General features: G+C 52.1%; 9 protein-coding genes across 9 annotated transcripts; 5 read left to right on the top strand and 4 right to left on the bottom strand.

The window, feature by feature from the left end:
• Window positions 1-119: 119 nt before the first annotated feature.
• On the top strand, window positions 120-892 carry PG998_011645 (uncharacterized protein; the record flags this gene model as incomplete). The annotated part of the gene is made up of 3 exons (XM_066878461.1): window positions 120-349; window positions 412-631; window positions 698-892. The coding sequence occupies 3 exons, from the start codon at window positions 120-122 to the stop codon at window positions 890-892; spliced, it is 645 nt and encodes a 214-aa protein (XP_066727515.1).
• Window positions 893-2,172: 1,280 nt separating this feature from the next.
• Window positions 2,173-4,718, top strand: PG998_011644 (uncharacterized protein; the record flags this gene model as incomplete). Its single annotated transcript, XM_066878460.1, has 4 exons — window positions 2,173-2,943; window positions 3,133-3,323; window positions 3,440-4,127; window positions 4,194-4,718. 4 exons carry the CDS (start codon window positions 2,173-2,175, stop codon window positions 4,716-4,718), a joined length of 2,175 nt encoding a protein of 724 aa, XP_066727514.1.
• Window positions 4,719-5,375: 657 nt separating this feature from the next.
• Window positions 5,376-5,879, bottom strand: PG998_011643 (uncharacterized protein; the record flags this gene model as incomplete). Its single annotated transcript, XM_066878459.1, has 1 exon — window positions 5,376-5,879. The coding sequence occupies one exon, from the start codon at window positions 5,877-5,879 to the stop codon at window positions 5,376-5,378; it is 504 nt and encodes a 167-aa protein (XP_066727513.1).
• Window positions 5,880-7,086: 1,207 nt separating this feature from the next.
• Window positions 7,087-8,201, top strand: PG998_011642 (uncharacterized protein; the record flags this gene model as incomplete). The annotated part of the gene is made up of 2 exons (XM_066878458.1): window positions 7,087-7,399; window positions 7,531-8,201. 2 exons carry the CDS (start codon window positions 7,087-7,089, stop codon window positions 8,199-8,201), a joined length of 984 nt encoding a protein of 327 aa, XP_066727512.1.
• A 307-nt stretch (window positions 8,202-8,508) lies between these two features.
• On the top strand, window positions 8,509-9,981 carry PG998_011641 (uncharacterized protein; the record flags this gene model as incomplete). The annotated part of the gene is made up of 1 exon (XM_066878457.1): window positions 8,509-9,981. The coding sequence occupies one exon, from the start codon at window positions 8,509-8,511 to the stop codon at window positions 9,979-9,981; it is 1,473 nt and encodes a 490-aa protein (XP_066727511.1).
• Window positions 9,982-10,535: 554 nt separating this feature from the next.
• On the top strand, window positions 10,536-11,563 carry PG998_011640 (uncharacterized protein; the record flags this gene model as incomplete). Its single annotated transcript, XM_066878456.1, has 3 exons — window positions 10,536-10,691; window positions 10,746-11,372; window positions 11,429-11,563. 3 exons carry the CDS (start codon window positions 10,536-10,538, stop codon window positions 11,561-11,563), a joined length of 918 nt encoding a protein of 305 aa, XP_066727510.1.
• Window positions 11,564-11,905: 342 nt separating this feature from the next.
• PG998_011639 (Phosphatidylglycerol/phosphatidylinositol transfer protein) lies at window positions 11,906-12,492 on the bottom strand (the record flags this gene model as incomplete). Its single annotated transcript, XM_066878455.1, has 2 exons — window positions 11,906-12,206; window positions 12,272-12,492. 2 exons carry the CDS (start codon window positions 12,490-12,492, stop codon window positions 11,906-11,908), a joined length of 522 nt encoding a protein of 173 aa, XP_066727509.1.
• A 900-nt stretch (window positions 12,493-13,392) lies between these two features.
• Window positions 13,393-13,868, bottom strand: PG998_011638 (uncharacterized protein; the record flags this gene model as incomplete). Its single annotated transcript, XM_066878454.1, has 2 exons — window positions 13,393-13,792; window positions 13,825-13,868. The coding sequence occupies 2 exons, from the start codon at window positions 13,866-13,868 to the stop codon at window positions 13,393-13,395; spliced, it is 444 nt and encodes a 147-aa protein (XP_066727508.1).
• Window positions 13,869-17,265: 3,397 nt separating this feature from the next.
• On the bottom strand, window positions 17,266-17,685 carry PG998_011637 (uncharacterized protein). The gene is made up of 2 exons (XM_066878453.1): window positions 17,582-17,685; window positions 17,266-17,515 (listed from the first exon to the last, which is right to left on the bottom strand). The coding sequence occupies exons 1-2, from the start codon at window positions 17,634-17,636 to the stop codon at window positions 17,274-17,276; spliced, it is 297 nt and encodes a 98-aa protein (XP_066727507.1). The 5' UTR covers window positions 17,637-17,685; the 3' UTR covers window positions 17,266-17,273.
• Window positions 17,686-19,941: the final 2,256 nt, after the last annotated feature.

The following is a 19,941-nucleotide window of genomic DNA, read 5'->3' as shown; positions in this document are numbered from 1 at the left end:
GGCACCTTTCTGCTCAAGATATTGCAAGTTTGAGCATCTCATGCACCACTCTAGACCTGCGAAATGGCACGCCGGGCGACGGAACCCAGCCTTTCGTTCAGCCCCTCCCGTACCAACAAATGGATGAGGCGCTCCTTCGGACCCAGCCATGGCTTATGAGTCACGGCCCTATGACTAATGACTTAGAACTAAACAACTTCCACAAGGCCCGGTTTATACGCCAGACCCTCTTCATGATCTTGGAGGGCCATATAGAGTACGAGCCTTTCGGAAAGAATACGGAGGACGAGAAGAGAACAAGAGGGCTGTTTGAATACGACAACTACAAAGATAAGCTACAGACTGGCCTGTAAGTCTAGACATGGCGACGTCACATGAGCCAAGCACAGATTATTGACATCTCACTCACAGTCCGAGCCTCGATGAATATTCTCGCCACAATGCCAGGGCCGCATTCTGCCTTCACCCAAGCTACTGCGGGCCCGACCGCTCCAAGCCACACCAGATGTGCTACGTCTGGGACATGGCCCCTCTCGAGGAGGATGCCCTCTCTGTCAGTGAAGTCTGGTCTTTGATGATATGGACACTAGCCCGGCTCAAGAGCAGTGACCAATTCCACCGTATTTACCCAGTATGTGATGGCGTCCTAAAGTCCACCTACTCGCCCAATTGCAGACTTGACTAATCACCGTCATAGATCACCATCTTCACTGGGTTCGGCTTTGGTCTGCGCATCGTTCAAGGCTACGTGGATGCGGAGACTGGGTCGATCCGGGTGCGCAAGTCGCCCGTCCTGAACTTGGAAGGGACTCCGATAGACTGCTGGGAATCGATTGTCTATTTCTGCTCTTGGATACTCGGCGATCAAGTTGGTAGCACCAGTTTAGTTTGACCTGCGTTTGAATAAACTCGATTACCTCATCAAGAAACCCCGCCATTTTCCACGCCCTAAACTGCTATGGGACAAGTGGAAGGATTCGCATCCCTGCCCTCTCTGCATTACGCATATCAAATATCAGCCAGAGCCTCGATCATTAGTCAGTTCCGGGGTCGTACATTCGTCGGAACTGTCGCTGAAGTAGATAGCGCATGATAGGAGTTGGACTCGATTGAATAAGGCACATTGAGGCTCGTAATTGTCTTGCGCGTCGAGTTGTACCTTGGCAGTTGAAAACCGAGAGGGCTGTTGCAGTGCAATCCACCGAGGGGTTTGCATTAGCGTTCAAAGCTGCCAACGCCTGGGCGCTCATGGCTTGACTGCCCTCGCTAGTTGGCTGTGTTTGCCCTCCCGAAAATATATGTACACTCTTGCTTCTGCATAGCCTTGAGTTAGAGTTGAGTTCAGAGTAGAGTAGCTCGGATGACTAGAAAGTTGATAGCATCGACGAAAGCACGGGATCTGACGGGCCAGGCTACAGAGTGCAGTCCTAGTCAAGTCAAGATTGAGTTCAATTCCCACAGCGCTGAGTAGTAACCCGTCTTTTGGCGGTGTTATCGGGCCTACATGAGCTAAGCATGCGGTAATGGAACTACCTGCAGTCTAGATGAGCGCACCCTCTATAAGTTCACCGAATCAATTCTAATCATGGCCCTGACAATGCTTCTTTCAGACTCGGTATGAAGATCGGCGCATTGTGCTACTTGCTTCTCGGATTCTGCTTTGTTCAAAGCCAATCGATCATCATAGGTCTCTCGGCCATCGCCGAGAGAATGTTGGTTGGGGGCATAAGGCGAATTGGCGAAGTCGGGCTGGACGTGGTGGTGTTGAGCGGCAGCTATAGATAAGCCAGGCTTTCATGCAGTTTGCCACTCCCAAAACACTAAGAGCAACCAATAATTGCTTGGCTTATCTAAGATTTCCACTCGGTCAATTGATTTGCTTACATCTCGTCGTGTCAAGGATGGGTGGCTAGTTTCCAGCTGTGTTGAGTGATGTACTACCCATACCCCTTTCAGGTGCAGCTTAGGTTGGGGGTCAGTAACGTGTGGTATGCTACCGCCTGTAATCAAAAAACATCATTCTCAATGAAACCGAATGTCAATATGTACGTATAGCCATCCCATGTCTCTTCCCTACTTATGTTGCTTGATTTACTCGAACATAGTCCAATATGTCCTTTTCACTCCCAACTTCCGAATTTCGATTATTTGAGAATCAGTGATACATACAATATGGACCAAAACGCACAGGTCTATTTGGGCGCCTGGACAAATTGGTCTCGAGGTTCGGCGGTCATGGGTGCAACCTTGACACTGACACGGGAACAAGGCAATCTCCTCATCGCATTCACTGCGTTATTCATACCATTTGTTGCCTCCCGATTCTGGCGAATCTTCGCAATCCTGTTTCATCAATGCTACTCTACGTCCGACCCGCGAGATACAATCCATAATCAACGGCAGATTGTACTACGCAATTCAACGTCACTTGAGTCTGGACTCTTCTCATTCGCCGAGCTGATGTGGGCGTGGCGAGGCGCATCTAGGCGGGCATGGGTACGAATTTTACCTGTAGCCCTTTTCGTATTCCTATCCATCGTCGCATTTACAGTGGCAGGCGGTTTCTCGTCGCAGATATCCATGACAGGCGAGGTCCTCCTTAAAGGAAACAATTGCCGAACATCGTATTTGATGCACACCACAAACCAGAGCGTGATAAGCCGGTACATGTCTTACGCATCGACCTTCGTATACAACATGGCAAGCTACGAGCAACAGTGTTATACGAACCAGAGCTCAGGTCTCGTCGAGTGCGACAAGTTCGTCACTGGTACCATACCAACGACGACAATGGATTACAATGCCTCTTGCCCTTTCGAGAATCAACTCTGCAGACGTAATCACTCTAACATACGCTTCGATACTGGGCATTTGAACAGTAACGATATGTTCGGCCTGAACTCTCCTCGGGATACCTCCTTCACTTTTCGGCATGTTATGCAAGTCAGTACTCCAACCCCTTTACGGATCACTCATTAAAGGTCCGGTACCTACTAGAACACCCTTTCCGTCCTTCCGATCCCAATCATGTTCCTATCAAGTTCAAAAATGCATCGCACTTTATTCTGCAGGCCTACTCGAATCAAGATTCAAGTGTGGCAAGGGGCTGACACACGGATATAATCTTGATAGTGTGCTCCATTGGTCACAGAAGGACGCATCCACAACATAACTGTGTCCAACCGAAATTTTACCACTTACAACTACGGACAGCAGATTAAGGGTAGCGGCCAATTCAATTACACTCATATCGTCCCAGATATTGAGACCCAGTATTCGACTCAACACCTGGGTCTTACTAATAACATCAATTTTCTACTCACGTACGATCCCATGCTTTCCCAAAAGGTTATCCTTCCTGTATGAATATTGCATGCGTAATAAGGCCATGACATACATCTGTGTAGAGACTGAATCGAAGCTGACGAATAGGGTACAGAACCAGGGAGTTCACTACATTTCAAGGATCGTTCGACGAAAGCACTTCCAACTTCGTTCCAGATTCTGATATTATCACGCGTGACGGGGATGTATCACTCTGTTTCCTCTCGGGTAACGGGGTTCACTTCTCCTCGCATACTGATGACGATTGGTATCGGGCTACAGTTTCGGATGGAGACCTTTCAAGAACCGACTATACCACTGGACAAAAGGTATATCGCCCAGAAGAGGCCGCAACACCTCTTGGATGCATCCTTCAATACCAATGGTGCAGGGATCCATCCCGGGGCCAATGCGGTAATCTAGAGGGTAGCAAGGATTCTATCTATAGTGCTGCCCCGTGGTTCAATCTGACTGATAAAGATTTGGAACCTGACAGGTCGAGATCAGATAATAAACTCGGGTCTCTTCTCTTATGGGCGTACTACAACCTACTTAACGAAACCCCCAATCTTGCAATTATCATTGGTGCATTGGGCCCAACATCGCTTGCATCCCAAAAACTTGTCCAAACTGGGTTGTTATCAGGTATTCAAAAGAACCAATGGCACCTTGATGTTACTCGTTGGTGGCATATCGTTCTGGCCACATTCCAAGCCACATTTGTCGACACAGCTGAGGGATCGGGGCTGCCCGGAACCGTCAAGCCAGAGAACAAATACGAATGGGACATTTGTCGCAATCAGGTAGCTTCAACCCTCGAAACCCCTATTGATTGAAATTGTGGATCGTAGGCTAACTTACGTCAACAGAAGATTCGCAGTGCCCAACACTCCTCTTTCAGCATCTTCGGCCTTGCGTTCACATACGGCATGGGCGCGCTCATCATCTTCATGTCCTTTGCCATCCCACCTTTCCTTCGCCTTTTGCAAAAGCGCGAGCGGTACAGCAAGTACGCCTACCTCGAGTGGGAAGGAGACACGTCGATCCAGCTCCACCGCGTCGCGCAGGACCAGCTCGGGCATGGAAACTGGAGTCGCTGCGACGAGACCATTCCCACCACGGACTTGGATGATCTACTGGCCCCATTCGACATCTCGGACCCCAAGCACCCCATGCTGGCCCGGAGTATCAGTGCCACGGCTGCACTGGAAGAGAATGCGCCAGAAAGCACAGCACAGGACTCGTCCGGTATACAGACCCCCTATGAGAGCTCTCTTGGGCAAGACGACGAAGTTCCGCTCGTAAGTCCGGCGTCGCGACTCGACGAGCACTCGCAATTTCCCACTCGCAACCCAGACGCAATAGAGTTGACGACGTTTGTAAATAACAGCTAGAGACATTCCAAGATCGCCAAGGAATTTCTCCGTTACATACGTTGCAACTTCAAGATATTGAAAATGAGAACTAATGCGGGCTGAAGAAGCTATGGATTACCTAGTCGATGGAGTTTGGGTTGAAAATTTCTGGCTGAATTCAGTGAGACGGCGTGTCCCTGCCTGTGTTGGATTGGAAAGGGCGTAAGGTTTCTTGGTCATCTCATGTTTTACCTTTTCTGCTGTCTATTTCTTTGCTAGGGGTCAATTTTGGGCTACAATAAAAAGATGTTTTATACATAGTACACCAAAGATTTTGGAACGTAGTCTGGGCAGACCATCTCTGGAAAGTCACATCTAATACGGTGGATAGCCCGGCCTCCGGAAAGGCGTTCGTAGTTGTCCTCTAAACAAATGTCAATTTTCAAGATAAATTGAATATAATACTGACTGGATGCAGAAAGTACAGAAGGCTAAACAAATAATCTAATAAAAAAGCCTACCAAAAGGAAAGTAACACAATTCGACCCCTATCTACAACCCCTATATACAACCCCTATCTCCTCCGCCTATATGCCCCTTATATCTAATAGACGTCATATTGTTGGAAACTAATAAAGTAAATATATAAATTTTCGAGGACGTTAATTGTCCGTTGGATCATTTTTCCGCCGTCATCTACTTTGCCGGGCAGTTAACGAAGTTACCGGGGCCATGGCGTATGACGCCGCATATCCTGGTTTTGAGGCTCTTGTTCCTGCCCACCTTAAGCCAGGTGTATTCGTAGATGATGCGGTCTGGCACCTGTCTGACGTCGGGCGTGCCCGCGACGGCGACCTTGCCGTCCATCTGGATTGGGAACTCGGCCTTGTTCTTGCCGCACTGGAAGTCGAACTTCTCAAAGTCCTTGTAGAAGTGCGGGTAGTCGACAGATTTCGGCTTCCAGGACATGCCCTTGCGTTGCTGGTACCTCTCCGCCGTCTTCAGGGCCGCCTCGGCCTGCCTGCTGCTGAAGGTGTGCGCCGGCCAGTTGTAACCCGGGCCGTTCATGGCGGCCGGGCAGGCGTACTTGGACGCGGCTCGGCTGAGCAGCTCCGAGGCCCCAGCGTCGGCGTTGTTGGAGGAAGAGACCTCGGGTATTGCAAGGTCGTCGACGTCGGATAGCGGGTTGGCGCTGACCATGGATGCCAGTGCGAGGACGGTGGTGATCAAAGTACGTGGGGAAATCATCTGGAGTTTATACAAGATGGTGTAGGGCTTTTCTTCTACATGTGTAAAGAGACAAATCGGTAGTAAGGTAGCGAATTGCTGAATTATTTTATTCCGTGATGAGTGAGAGATGAATTTCAAGCTTAAAGTAAAGTCTGCCCCCGATTTGTACTCGGCGATTGCATATTTATGTTTTTCTGTTCCTCTCTAACCGTGACCTGTTAAACCTCTCATAAATTTCATTTCAATTAAGCGAGTCTGACATGCGTCGCCAATGCCCTTGTTGGTTTCTTATCCTTTGGTTGTTATTTTTGGAATGTTCCGGACGACCTTCATGACTGTCTGTTTTCTGCAACGATCCCTCCGTACTCTTCAAGTAACAAATTGCCAAATCCCTCCGAGACTTTATTCCTGCAGCTGACACGTTATGATGAGTGCATTTCATGAATAGGTATTTATTTCAAACGCCTATTAGATCCAGCTCCCTACGTACCTCTCCGCTAATCTGTGGTGTCATAAACCGAGATGGGGGTTAATTGAAAAGACTAGTATAGCGTATATGTCTGAATACCCCATGTTCTGGACTCAAAATGAGAAACGTCCAACCTGCATGATATTGACCGGGACCATTGAGCCATATGAACGTAGGGTGAGTAGGAGTCGGGTGAGCGCTGCCACTCCTTATCGGGTGTTTGGAGTTGACATTGCCCACTTACCACCGAGGCGAAGCTACCAAGGCACAAATTCAGGGGTTGTCCATGTCTGCGCATGCCCAACGGGGACGAATAGGCTGGCCTACAATACCTCAATACTCATAAAATCTGCCCAAGGAGAAATTGCTCGGATGGATGTAGATTAGCACGTTTTTGCAATGCATTGCTAGGTTTGTCATCTCTGAGGATCTTCGGAGGTGTGGTGCTTATCTGGGAAAGGGTACATTGTGGCTGAGTATGTCTTTGCCAACAACTGGAGTGGCAGCGAATAGGAGTGCTGTGACCATGAGCACAGCCCCTAAATGGAAATGACCAACACTGTCCTCCAACCCTTGGCATAGCCTCCTTTCACACAATTCAACCTACATAGCACCTCAGTTTTCTCTTTCATTCATCCAAAGCGTCCACCAACATCTATCAAACCTCACCAGAATCAATAGAAACTGGGCGCCAATCGGCAACCAGGCATGTCCACTCAATCAGAGCCTACGATTGAAACATGGATTGCTGCCCAAAGGCAATCCCACCTTCCCCCAAATGAGGAGCAATTGGCTGCGTTTAGAGATCTATTCGTCACCTCCTCCCCGGATGCAGACGGCCTGTCACAAATCGCAACTCGCATCGCGAAGCCATACATCAAACCCTGGGATGAGTCCCGCGTAGATAGACTATGGGTCATTATCCACAGCGCCGTCGAAGAACTGACCTCGCAGAACGACAAGCTCGTCGCCTTGGTTCTAGCACTGCAGCGCCTGCCTGATGGAAAGGGACTGAGGGGGGGTTCCTGACCCTTTTTTCTTCGACTTGCCTGGGGCCAGCATGTACTGGACTGAAGTGGACAACTGTTGTGAGATTTCCCTTCTCTTTTCGCTAAGATGCGGATTATTGTGAAGTGCTTTCTAATCACATAGTCCATCGAATTGGTGTAGTTTCGGACTACAGTGAAAAAGACCCCGACCGAGGGAAGAACCGCAAAGCGTTCGTGAATTATAACACCTTCCTGGCCAAGCTCACTGCACAATCTGGAGACGTCAATATCCTGCTCCTCCAACGCGATCGTGGGGGGCGTCTTATGCGTTGGGCTTTGGAGCGAACGCCGTGGGATGAGAATTCGCCAACCTATGAGCCGCCTGACGGCCCCTGGGTTAGCGACGATGATAGCGATGAGGACAGCGACGAAGACAGCGCAGAGTACAGCGATGGAGACGAGGGCGACAAGGAGGAAGAGGGGGTCCAGGAGGAGGAGGAAGACGACGGTGTTGAGGAAGAAGAGGAAGAAGAAGAAGATCCTAACTATAAAATCACATTGCTAGACGCAATCGTGCCCGCCGCGGCGCAATGGATCAAGTACTGCCCACGACAGATGTACGAGATGGCGGCGGCTGGTGGAGAGATGAGCAACGACAACCACAGCAACTTCGACACAAAGAGGGGTTATTACAGTCTGGAGCGCTGGGCATACTGGCGCAATCGATTCGAGGAGATATCTACCATGGAGATGCTGGAGGAGGGCACAAGGCGCATCGCGCAAGAGACTATGGAGAGGATGGACGCTATGGCAAAGGAACTAGCAAAGGAGTAGCCCCTTTTGATTACCGCCACATGTGATAGCGCCAAGTAGGAAGGCAGTACTACAATGTACTTTATTTCTTACTTAGATATGTTCTCAATGTTTTTATTCGTGATCATCGTGGTTGTATTTATACCCAGGTACTTATGAATGCATGTTGCCGGTTGACCAATTGCTGATTGGTCAAAAAGCTAACGCGTCTTGACGTAAGATTTCAGAACGTGTTTCACCTCTGACCTGATCTCCCACCGACTTCGACACAGATTCACAAATCCCACCCTCCTCCTGCCCTTAGAACATTCTCAGCCCGCCACCCAACATGCACGATCTACCCGACGTTGTCTGGCGGATTGTCGTCGACTACCTCCGCCCCTCCTTCGAGGGGGACAACTACCTTCTCAGGGGGTCCCGGTTCCCCTCCGAGTCGGAGTGCGCATGCCTCGCCACCCTGGCCCGCCTCTGCCGCGTCTCGTCGCGCCACCGCGCCTTCGCCGAGCGTGCCCTGTACCACAGCGTGCCAGCGGCGGCGCGCCCGGCGGCCCAGAGTCGCCTCTTCGCTGTCCTGCAACGCCGTCCCGACCTCGCGCGCCACGTGCGGGCCCTCTACGTCGAGGAAGACTGCCTCTCGCGTGTTGAGTTCGCCGTGCTCGTGCGAAACCCCGCACGCGCGATGGCGGCGGCGCGTCCTAGGCAGCCGGCGGTGGCGCGGCTCGCGGAGCAGATCGCCGCGCTGGGTGACGACCTGCCCGACTTCTCCTGGGCGTTCTACGATGCCTGGTGCGCGTACATGGTCACCCTCATGCCTGGACTGGAGTTCCTCGACATCACCATGTCGAATATGGCCACGCTGATGCCGTCTCTCATTCGGGATGCGGCACGAGATAGCGAAGAAGAGAAGGAGAAGAAGAAGAATGAGGGGGATCGAGACATCCAGGCGTCGGGAACCATATCCGTGCCGGCGGCGACGGAATTTATGTCGAGACCACTGTCGCGGTTGGAGGGGATCTGCATTCGATGGCCTGACGAAACCAGAGGGGCGTTGCAGATGCGGCTTATCCAGGACGTGCTATTGCTACCTCGACTGGAAAGATTCCACGGCGTTTGTGTCGACCTGAACACGAGGTTGACAACCGGCAGAACACTTCGAGGCTCGTTGTCGCCGCCCAAGTCAAGCAATGTGCGAGATGTCATTCTTGATTATTCGCTTGTCGAGGCCGATGGTCTCCTGGACCTGTTGCGCACCTGCCCACTTCTCCAGAAGCTGAGTATTGGCTGGGCCGATTGGGATGTCGGCGAGAGCGCGCTGGATTGGGAGGGTTTCGGAAACGCGCTCAGAGAGCACGGATCCAACTTGGAGTTTCTAAATCTCGACTGCCGGGAGTGTTCCGAGTACGAAACGGGCGATTGGGGCGACACGATCGGGGATTTGAGCGGCTTGCAGCGCCTGCAATACCTGTCGCTGCCCCATGACGTCCTCCTCGGCAACAAGCGCGGCGTGCCGACCAACCCGTACGACGAAGACGTCGACAGCGAGGAGAGCGAGGACGTGAATGACGGCCCGGACTTGCGTCTGGAGCCGCTTCTCCCGCGCTCTTTGAAAAGCCTTCTGCTCTACTGCGTGTACGATGTGCATTCTTGGATCCACAGGGCCGCGAAGGGGCTTATCTCTAGCCAGAGATTGCCACAACTTCGCTGCGTTGAACTTAACAATGACAAGGTGTATGTTACTAGAACTCCGTTCGACACAAACCCATACGAAGCAAATCCATACGACTCAGACTTATACGAGTGAGACTATGAGACCGGAAGCACGGCAAACCACTTGGTCCTCCGTTCGACGATGCCAATGGTCTTATGGGGCGTCACTCTGGCAGAACCTACCTTTCATTGGCCGCATCACGAGCAATTCCATCAAATGGACTCCAACTGTTGGGGCAGGTTCTAGAGGCTGGTGGTCAAACACGCATGGTTGCGTCGGAACCTTTTGAAGGACCGCGAGAAAGGGGACAGCTACCGGGCTTTCTGGGTACTCGGGCCGCGCAGATCTGTACTGATTCCATTGCATTCATCCTTCGAGACGAGCCATTCTTTATACCGTCCACATAGACCAAAAAGATGGGTCAACTTCTGAAAGTAAACCCGCCCTAAATGCTGACAGCGGCTGAAGGGAAGATTCCAAAGCCCTATGCAAAGCCCTCGCTTGCGCTTACTCTCCCCCGCTTTTGAATCACTCGCGTGTCATCGTGCTGGTTGCCAATTTATCTCTCACTCATGCCCGCAAAACAAAACGTCACAGACTCGTTCACGTGATAAGAAGACAGAACACCGAACACAGCCTCAGCTACAATGGACTACTCGGATCCTAATGCATTCACCCTGCCCTACCAGCTGACGAAGCAAGTCCGCCGTGATGTCTATCCGCTGTTAGAGCCAACTCGGCCAGAATTGTCGGCGAAAGGTAAGACAGTGCTCATTACCGGTGTTACGGGACGCATAGCCAAGGTAAGTACAATTCCGGATGTGCTCAATATTTCCGTCCGTCACCAACAGATGTAGGTCATTGCCGAATCGTGGGTCGTGGCGGGGGCCTCCGGTGTCGTCATCACTGGTCGTAAGATCGATGCGCTCGAGAATATCGCCGCGCAGCTCAAAAGTCTCGCCCCGCCCGGAACCGAAGTATTCGCCCGGGGAGCCGACATCACCGACGAAGCCTCGGTTGCGGTGCTCTTCGCGGCCGCCAAGGAGGCGGCCGGCAAGATCGACGTGCTCATCAACAGCGCGGGCAGTCTGGAACCGGGTCCCGTCGGCAGCGTCGACCCCACCAAGTTCTTCAACGACTTCCAGGTCAACGTGCTGGGGTCGTACCTGGTGACGCACCACTTCCTCGCGCAGGCGGACGGGGCCGGCACCGTCGTCAGCATGACGACGGGCGCCATTGGCAACGTGTTTCCGGGCATGGCGGGCTACACGGCGTCCAAGCTGGCCTTTGTCCGCATCATGGAGAACCTGCACGCCGAACGGCAGGGCGTCCGCGTCTTCATGCTCATGCCGGGTATTGTCCAGACGGGCATGACGGTCGACTCGTTGAAGCCGTATGCTAAGGACAGCCCCGGCCTCACTGGTAGCTGGACGCTCTTCCTATCCACTCCGCGCGCCGAATGGATGCGTGGCGGCATACTCAGTGTAAATTGTGAGTCCCCCTTCTCACTTCCCAAATTTCGTTACTATTCTGACATGAGGCGGTCTCGCAAGGGGACATCGAGGAGATGGAGGCTCACAAGGATGAGATTGTTCGCGACAATCTGCTCAGTCGGGCGTTTCTGAACGCCAAGCTCGGGAAAGATGGGCACCCCTGGACGCGAGGCAGCAGTTAACGACAATAAACTACGGATCAAGGAGCAGGTGCAACGACGCCCTGGCAGTGGCTCACGTAGCCAAAGAGGCAAACTAGCGTCTCTGCGTATTATATCTCATAAATGCGTATCATGACTTGCGCAGGCGAATTTCTTCTTGCTTCATATCTATACTCATCAACGACACTCTTCTCAATGCTTCTCGTGGTGCACTCGTTTCGACCGCGCAGAAGCGCCCCATAAATACCCCTATCCGGTTGACAGGCACAGGGAGGCTCACTCAGTCATCATCTTGCCCCAACACATCGAATTCACCCTTGACGCAAAAGATGCGCCTCCCGTCTTGAGTCAGTGCCTCCGCTCTCAGATCATACCGGCCGACAGGAAATGCTTCCGGATAAAAAGGAATCGGCGGTGAGCTGATGGTCGCATAGCCCTTTTGAATGCCTGGGGGCAAGACCGGTGCTGGCGGTACTCTCCCTCGTGGCCACCCCCGGGCCGCGGCACTAGGACCTTCTGGAACACGTTGATGTCGCACAATGGCGCGTCGTACACGGGTCCGAGCTCGTCCCTCCCGTTGACGGAACCCGTGATGTTCAGCCAGGGCACGTCGCCAGTTTCGGCGGTGAAGTAGCCCCAGAAGTAAATGTCCAAATAGTACCCGCTGGAGGTGAGGTGGTATAAGCACGCGACTTGGTCAGAAGATGGGCAGACGAGGAGAAAACTTACATGCGAGGGCGAGTGGGACTGAACTCGAAACTGGAAATTTGGAAGAGGTCATCCGACGGATCCTCGCAATAGTAGGCCGGAGAGTGGCCCGGGACTTTCAGGTCTTTGGAGGTTGAGGGTATCGCCATCGGGTACTGTTTCTGGGACGCGATATCCAAGGGCGTAGCGGCTGCCAACAAGGCCCAGGCAGCCACCAGAAATATCGACGACTGGGGTCGCATAATGATTTGGGCAAATTGGGTGTTGACTCGCTGATCATGCAAGACGTGATAGATAATATGATTGAAATGGGTCAACAGCTATTACGTTAGAAGGTGGCGTGAAAGAGGTTTAAAAATAGGGAAAGAGGAAAAGAGAAGGTGATATTTGCTATGAGGCGCAGTTGATTTTGGTTGGAAGACTGGGTTATTGGCGTGATTGGTTGGTCCGTTGGTGCAAGGGGCCATTGAAATGAAAAGCCACAACCAACAGCATCTCCAACACAGTCAGCTCGTGGTGACCCTGATGCGACCGATGACATTCCTACCTTGAGTTACAGAGCGCCGCTGCCATCCTGCGGAATATCCCTTCGGAGAGACTTTTTTGTCATGGTGGTCAGCCCCTGCTTGATATACCAGCGATACTGCGACGGTGACGACCCCAAGACCCAGCTCCAAGGTTGTACGCCGGGCGAGTGCTCACTCGACTACGGGAAGAGAAGAACGTTGTGATTGTGGTGGTATTCTCTATGTACACCCGTAAGGGGACAGAAGCTACCTAAACAGATGAAAGGAGTACAAGATTGCGACGGAAAAAAAACCCAATGGAAAAAGCCGTCGCCTTAGAACAAATCTATCGAAGAGAAGAGTGTTTCTTCCTCATCGATCTCATCGCCAAATCTAAGTACATAATCCAAACCCATCGAAACGCCATCGACCTCCACTTTCGCCAATCTCATGGCCGCTGACCATTTCTTTCTTATCACATGCCTGGTGGAAACGCACAGAATCTATATCTTCCAAGTTGGTCATGAGGATTTCCACCGAGACCATTGAAGGTGAAACACGTTATCTTCCAGCGCCAGTTTTCACCCCGGAGAGAACCGTAGTATTGCCAGCCAGTCCGGCAAGCGATGTAGAGTGTCATACGTCCAGTACGATGAGCGACTGGTCAGGCACGACATCGCCGGACTTGAGCAGCTCTTCGGAGTATGAGGCTATAACCATGAAATCCCCCTTGACGACGTAAAGATCCGTGACCCCTTGGTCCGACGAGATAGACAAGACAATTGCGGATTCGGACCCGGGACCGCACTGGCCCCAGAGCTCTTCGCGCGGCCCTCTGGTCTCGAGGCTGCAGGACTCAACTTCGCTGCCATCGTTGGTGTCGAGGTCGACATGCCACGAGCAATGAGGCGGAACACCTTCCGGCGCGCAGAGTCGGCGTACATTGCGCAACGTCCATTGGGCCTTCTGCGGCTCTACGGGGAGGAAGCCGTCCCCGTCAAGGGTGCTGTAGAATTCGTCGATGTTGATGGAGGGGCTGGCTGGCGCGTTGGTCTGGGCGGAAAGGACAGCGGCTGGGCAAGGCCCATCAACAGGATTGAAGCGGATCGCATCTTGTTGCTCTTGGGCGTAGTGATTATGATGTTAGGTGGTGTCGAAATGGTCTGATGCTGATATCCCTTCACTATTTCACTAAGGAGGAGAACCCTGGGACTAAATACACGAAGCAGCCATGTCCATTTGGCGGTTACGTCCCTATTTGCTCCCAAATCCATTGGGTACAAAACCTCATAGTTGCGTGCGTAGATTCCAAGAGATAAACATTATGTGAGGTTATGTATGATGATGTTGGTTTCGTAGCTCAATATCCAACCGAAAGAAAGGGGCAAAGGTCTTTTCCAAGTCTCTCAAATCGCTTCAGCTAGGAAAATTTGAGGACTTGCAAGAGTCTACATGCTAACCACAAGGGTTGCGCACACTTCGTAGCTAGCCAGTCAAACCCTCTCGAGTTATGATGTAGGTCTCTCCGTCTCCAGCTTCCCAAACGCGTTGCTTGCAGAATTTGCGCATTACATGTCAGTGATAGGGGGAGCAGCAACGAGGATTAAATAATAGCCCACGAAATCACGAGAGTCCGGCGCACCACCTTGAGAAATTTACCCAGCCATTGGACTTAAGCTGAGAATTCAATCAGCTCCCAAATCATGTCGGTGAGCTTTGTCAACGCCACTAACGCTTTTCCCTGGTATAAGTCTCATGTTATGCGCGCAGCGAGATCACGTTCAAGTGACGAAAGCCATTTGATGGGCGAGAAATCCAACTTTGGCAGCCAATAGGAAAGGAGGTGTGCACATACGAGAAATACATCTCGCTATTCATCATAACCCCGTGATACTGGCGATGGGGCCAACGACTCAGGAGCGTAGAGAGTGAGGCTCGCATGGTTGCCGCAGTCCATGGATTACCTCTCCACAATGCTCAGATCGGCCCTCAATTGTGCAACAACAATACGGCACGGCACGTCCACACACACATCGTAGATCAATATCTAATATCTACGTCAAGTATGCTCACCGACAGCGAGTTAGGTAGACCCCTTGGTGATGAAGTCATTGGGCGGATTTAAGTCTTGCACCACCAAGCCAAGCCATGGCGGCGTAGGCATATCGGTACAGTGCGGCTGGCTAGTCATCTAGCCTTCTGTGGCTCCCTACGTATTTCATGGGGATCTAGGGGTCTCGGAGGAGACGTTCCCATCTCTAGATGGTGCTGATCCCGTAAACCCCGGGAGATCGGTAGAATACCTGGGGATCGTGGCTGAAGGCTGTACCGTGCGAGTGAAACGTTCGCAAGTGGGAATAGGGGCAAGGGGGGTGGGAAAAACAGCTTGACAGGCGGCTCTGCGATAGTGATACGGCGGGCTATGATTGGCACACAGCGGTGTTGCTAGGATGTCATTCGATCCTTTGCGTTGAAGATCATTGCGACTTTGGCGATAGGGGACAGGGTTCCAATCTGCATGCCATCCCGATCCGCCACACGTCCGTCCACTCTCCGCCCCCGGCACGGACGGGGCGAGTAATCGGAAGTTAAATGAGGGCCAGTCAATGGCCCAGAGTCCCTGGCGGGTTTATGTCATTTAACAGCGAAACAGTAAGATAAGGCGTCACTGTCCACACACAGGCTTCCCACTTTCATCATACTACATGTTTCCTTATCCTTTTCGTCAATTTTTAATTTCGGCATTCTTGTGTTCTTTTCTTCTGTTCTATCGGACCGAAAAGTCACGAGATCGTGGTTGTCGATCAATGAGGTAAAGTTACGGGCAGCTCTGGCGATCCTACCAGAGTGAGTGGGAGTGGAACCGGCCCTAAATAGACAGGGCTGGTAGCTTAGGCCGGCACGTCGGGACACGGCAGAGCCTCAGCACATCACGGCGAGGGTGACATCGAGATAACAATATGTAGGTGTGGTAACGCCATCGAGAATCGGAAAAATGAGCTACCCCGTGAATTCGCGCCGTTGCTGCCCAAATAGTTCTTGGGGCGAGACCTCGCGTCTGCGTGGGGTGTATCCATTCGATGGCAAGGAAAATGGTTCGAAGGAGGCTGCCAACCGGTCTGGAAATGGATGCATCATGAACAGGAAGAAAACCAACCAAGCGAGCGTTGTTCTCCTGCGGTCGCCGAACGGCGCGTGCTCCGGCTCGCGATTATGACGTTGGGTGGTGGTGCGAGCACTGACGTGAGGTCATACGGAGTGGCAAGCAAACCGACTGAGGTCAGAGTGGAGACGACGCTCCGGGGATTTTGCCCCGGTCCATCTTGGGTGGTGGATTTCCTAACCCAACGCACGCCGCTGATGTGCTAGGCTTGCAAGGTGATAAGGTCGTTCATATTGGTGCGTGCTGGCGTGCAAGGTGCCTGGTCGCAATCAGCTACTGCTACTGTGCGTACTTAGTAAGGAAGGTCTGGTCCGGTAGACACTACTGTAAGTGCTGTTTCGCTTATTTGTATACCCACCACTACTAACAGCATTCCTGGGGTGCTGGAGTTCTGCTGGAGGCAAGCTGGGGGGTTCGGGGAAGAAATTAGTCCGTAAGACGGACCTGGCACATGTTTGGTCTGGAGAGACAGTGCTCGTCATCCCGTAGGATTAGTTGCGACGCAATAGTTGGTAGGGTCAATTTCTTGAATACGAAGTCGCAGTGTTTGGAACGACGCGTGTCAACAAGTGTCAATCAGAGGGCTGTGCAAGTAGATCTCTCTGATGCTCGTATTGAATCCAACCAAAACGACGCGTAACGACATAGCATGATCGTGAACAATGTCAGACGAGAATTGACGAGGATGCATCAAGTCCGATAGTCAATGAGAGAATGCTGTTTTTGTGTGATGGCATGCGAAGTAGTGTTGTAAGAAAACAGGTCATCGTGATAATTCAGAATCTCAGGTTGATAGCCATATCGCCAAGAATCTCAATCTATCACAAGAGCATGATGATACGAAATTAAGAGCAAGATAATTAGACAGTTTTGACATAGGATCACATGGCAGACGAGAATAGTTTGATGTTTATATGATTTATATTATGTTTATTAACCTCCATGCCGGCTATGGGGAGGTGAGTATTATTCGTCATACTCATAGCAATAAGCGATCAGGCCCTTCGGGGCTTACCAATCCTTATGCTTTCGCTACTTTTTTGATGGTAGTTCTGTATTGTTTGTTGCCGTTGATGATGATTGCTGAAAGTAAGGGGCGTCAACCCGGGCCGCTTCGTTGGAAGCGTTGAAAATGCCACACGGGGACTTGTATGTCTATGATGATAAAAAAGGCGACGAAAAATTATGGCGACGTGAGCTGAGAGTTGTTGAATGGAGTTGCGTGTGTGTCCATGTGTTGTTGTGAAGGGTTACAACACGGCGGAAAACGTTGGTGGTATCAGAGTTGAAATGCAAAAGGCGTAGGCGAGGACGACGATGAGGTGGTCCTCATGTCTCGGAGACTCGAGAGAATCTACAGAGACGGGATGGAGCCGGAGCGGACGTCCCGTCGGAACATGTGGAAGGTCTCGAGCTCTGTTTGAGACAGGTTGCCGCGGCGGTGCCGGCGACCTCCAGAGAGAGCGACTTGGATGGTCTGGAGCTCTTCGGAAGCGAGGAGATCAGAGTCCTGAGTCTCGCAGCGGTTGGCCTGGGCCTGGAGGGTGGTGACCGAGGGAGGGCTGAGGGATGATGATCCTTCGCGGGTGTAGGAAGCTGGAGAAAGGGGAAATGTTAGTGTCGGAGTTAACGGGGGATAAGATGGAGGGGTGAAAGACATACTGGACACAAATTGTTGCGTCGCAATCTGCACGGGTTGGGTGGCCTGGTGATGCATGTCCCGATTAAGTGAGGTGTTCTGGCCGGCGGAACGAAGGTTGGTTGGAATAGGGTTGGTTTGGTTTGTTTGGTATTTGGGAGCGAGTATGACTTGAGTCTTTTTGGTCTGGAGAGGGAAAGGGAAAAAAGATCGTGAGATTTGGACGAGAAGGAGCGGTCTTTTGAAGGAAACGAAAGGTACCTGCAATCAGAGAGAGCCCCAGAGTTCTTCCCATGGACGTCCAAGGGTGTCCAAGGGTGGTGTGTGAGCGCAAAAGCTTACCAATGGTGTGCTGTGCTTGATCTGCTCCGTTATTTTCTTTTCGGCGCTGCATCGCAGTTTGGACTGAAGTTCGATCACTTTTTCCCTTTACCCACTGAAGTTCCAGGGATGAACCGTAATGGTCGATGGCCGTGTGTGGGACTGCCGCCGGACAGTCTGGCTGCGACCGCGAGCCGCCAAACCGTACTGTACGCCGATGGATTACTCAGGCCCCGTGGCTTGCAGGCCTGCAGCAGAGAGTTCGACGACACACGACACGTCACGGCGGGCCGGCGATCGATCGGGCTCTGGCAGGAGCAACTGCCCCCTTCACCTGTCGAGGGCGAAACGTGGGAGTGGCAGGCGACTGGGCGACGTGTACTGTGTGCAGCGGGCTACGGGCGGCGGGCGCAAAGAGTGCACACCAGAGAAGAAAAACCCAGAGGGCGCTGGTTTGACCCAGTTATCGGCGTATGACCTGCTAGTTTTTTTGTAACAAAGTGGGCGATAACTGGAGACTTGGAACGGCCTCGAACACTCTTGGCAGTTCGAAACTGCAGGCCCAGGAAGTCTTACTAACTGCCTACTGCAAAGCTGCCAGAAATGCAAAACGTGCCCCATTGACTATTGACAGTCAGAGTCGAGTCCGTCGAATCTTTTTCCTGCTGGCAGGCTGGTGCTACTGCGAAACCTGGAGTGATTGTGTTGTTTCTTGCTTAGACCAGACGAACTTTGTTGACTTTCTTGCTCTTGCTCTACCGCAAGTTGACTTTTTGCCTTCGCGTCGTAGCCATGTTTGTGGGTAGCTCGTATTTTAGAGTGCGGCTTACTTGGTTTGGCTGCAGAGTCAATTGCGTGCCCGGGCAGGCAGGCAGTAGGCGGTAGGAGGGCTGGGAGAACCGGGAGAACTGGCAGGCTGGGCGGTAGTATTCGCCCTCCTCCGTCCAACTATCGTGAGATTCTGCGCCGCATGAAGGAGGGTGGTTAATCTACGGGCGTTGCGCTCCTCTCCCGTGGCCTTCTCGAACGTGAGTGGCCCGTTGCCGTACCGTCGGTGGGCTGGGAGATGTACGTCTAGAAAGAAGTGGGGGTTCGCAACACCCCCGTCGGCTGGAGACTTACTGACTATGCGTCCAATCACATATTACGCCTCTTACGCGTCCCCCTCTCCATAGTCATACGATCGGCAGTACTATGTAGAGGGATCCCCGATGAGGCCGATACCTTTTTTGACAACTGCCTGACTGCTCCAACATGCTCCAACTGCACATCCGTTGATCCCAAGGGATAGGCGCCACGATATCTTTCTCTTCTGCTTCCAAGGGTCCACCCCCATATAATCTTCACACACACACATGCATCGCCCTATCAAATTAGTGCTGTAAATCTGCAATGTGCTGCAGTAGTCAGGTCACCGCCGTCTGGTCTGCTGCCGCCCCCATGGGCCTTGAACAACTGAGCAACAGTGCACTGCGGAAACCTGACTGTAAAAGCGGTGCGACTGGTTGTATTATCTCGTAAGCGAAATTCGGACAATACTAGTGTCGACGCACATATTCTCGCAAGTTTGGTTATTTTGTTGAATCAACACCAAATTCTCGATCCCCAGATAAGACAGGTGCTTAGGTGTTTTTAGTGAAGCCAGTTAGTACGAGTCCGGAGATAGCTCTAGCGCTCTATCGGCAATCTATTGGCAAGGCCGCCATCTAAGGGCAGTCTTAGTCTAGGGCAGTTGCAACCTGGTTGGGACTAACCATTTTCCCGAAGAGCAGCTAAATCCACTCACACACGTTGGCACAGGGCCTGACCCCCCAGCTGGCCCCAGTAGCCTCCACCCACTCCGGGGACGCTGCAGCTGCATATCCGTCTGGCTCTGCGCCCTGGCCAGCCTGCGAGCCTTGAACCAATAATGCCCGGTATGGCAACTGTTTGTGCAACTCGCAACTTGGTATGGATTGCAGCTGCGCTTGGCACTGCGACTATGCGCTTGGCTCAATCCTACGTCTCCCTTGGCAGATTGCCCACCCATGGGCCAACGCGCGGAGACGGTCGACGGGGCTCG

This window comes from Apiospora kogelbergensis, assembly GCF_038363985.1.
Source record: "Apiospora kogelbergensis strain CBS 113332 chromosome Unknown utg000007l_segment0_segment0, whole genome shotgun sequence".
In the NCBI taxonomy this organism is placed as follows: Eukaryota; Fungi; Ascomycota; class Sordariomycetes; order Amphisphaeriales; family Apiosporaceae; genus Apiospora; species Apiospora kogelbergensis.
Note: the sequence above shows the minus strand (reverse complement) of the source record. Positions and strands in the feature narration are given on the sequence as shown.

Excerpts from the sequence above, each read along its gene's own strand:
- PG998_011637 (XM_066878453.1), bottom strand. The coding sequence starts at position 17,636 with ATGCATCACCAGGCCACCCAACCCGTGCAGATTGCGACGCAACAATTT. Across the intron at positions 17,516-17,581 it reads GACGCAACAATTTGTGTCCA|CTTCCTACACCCGCGAAGGA; the intron begins GTATGTCTTTCA and ends CCCTTTCTCCAG.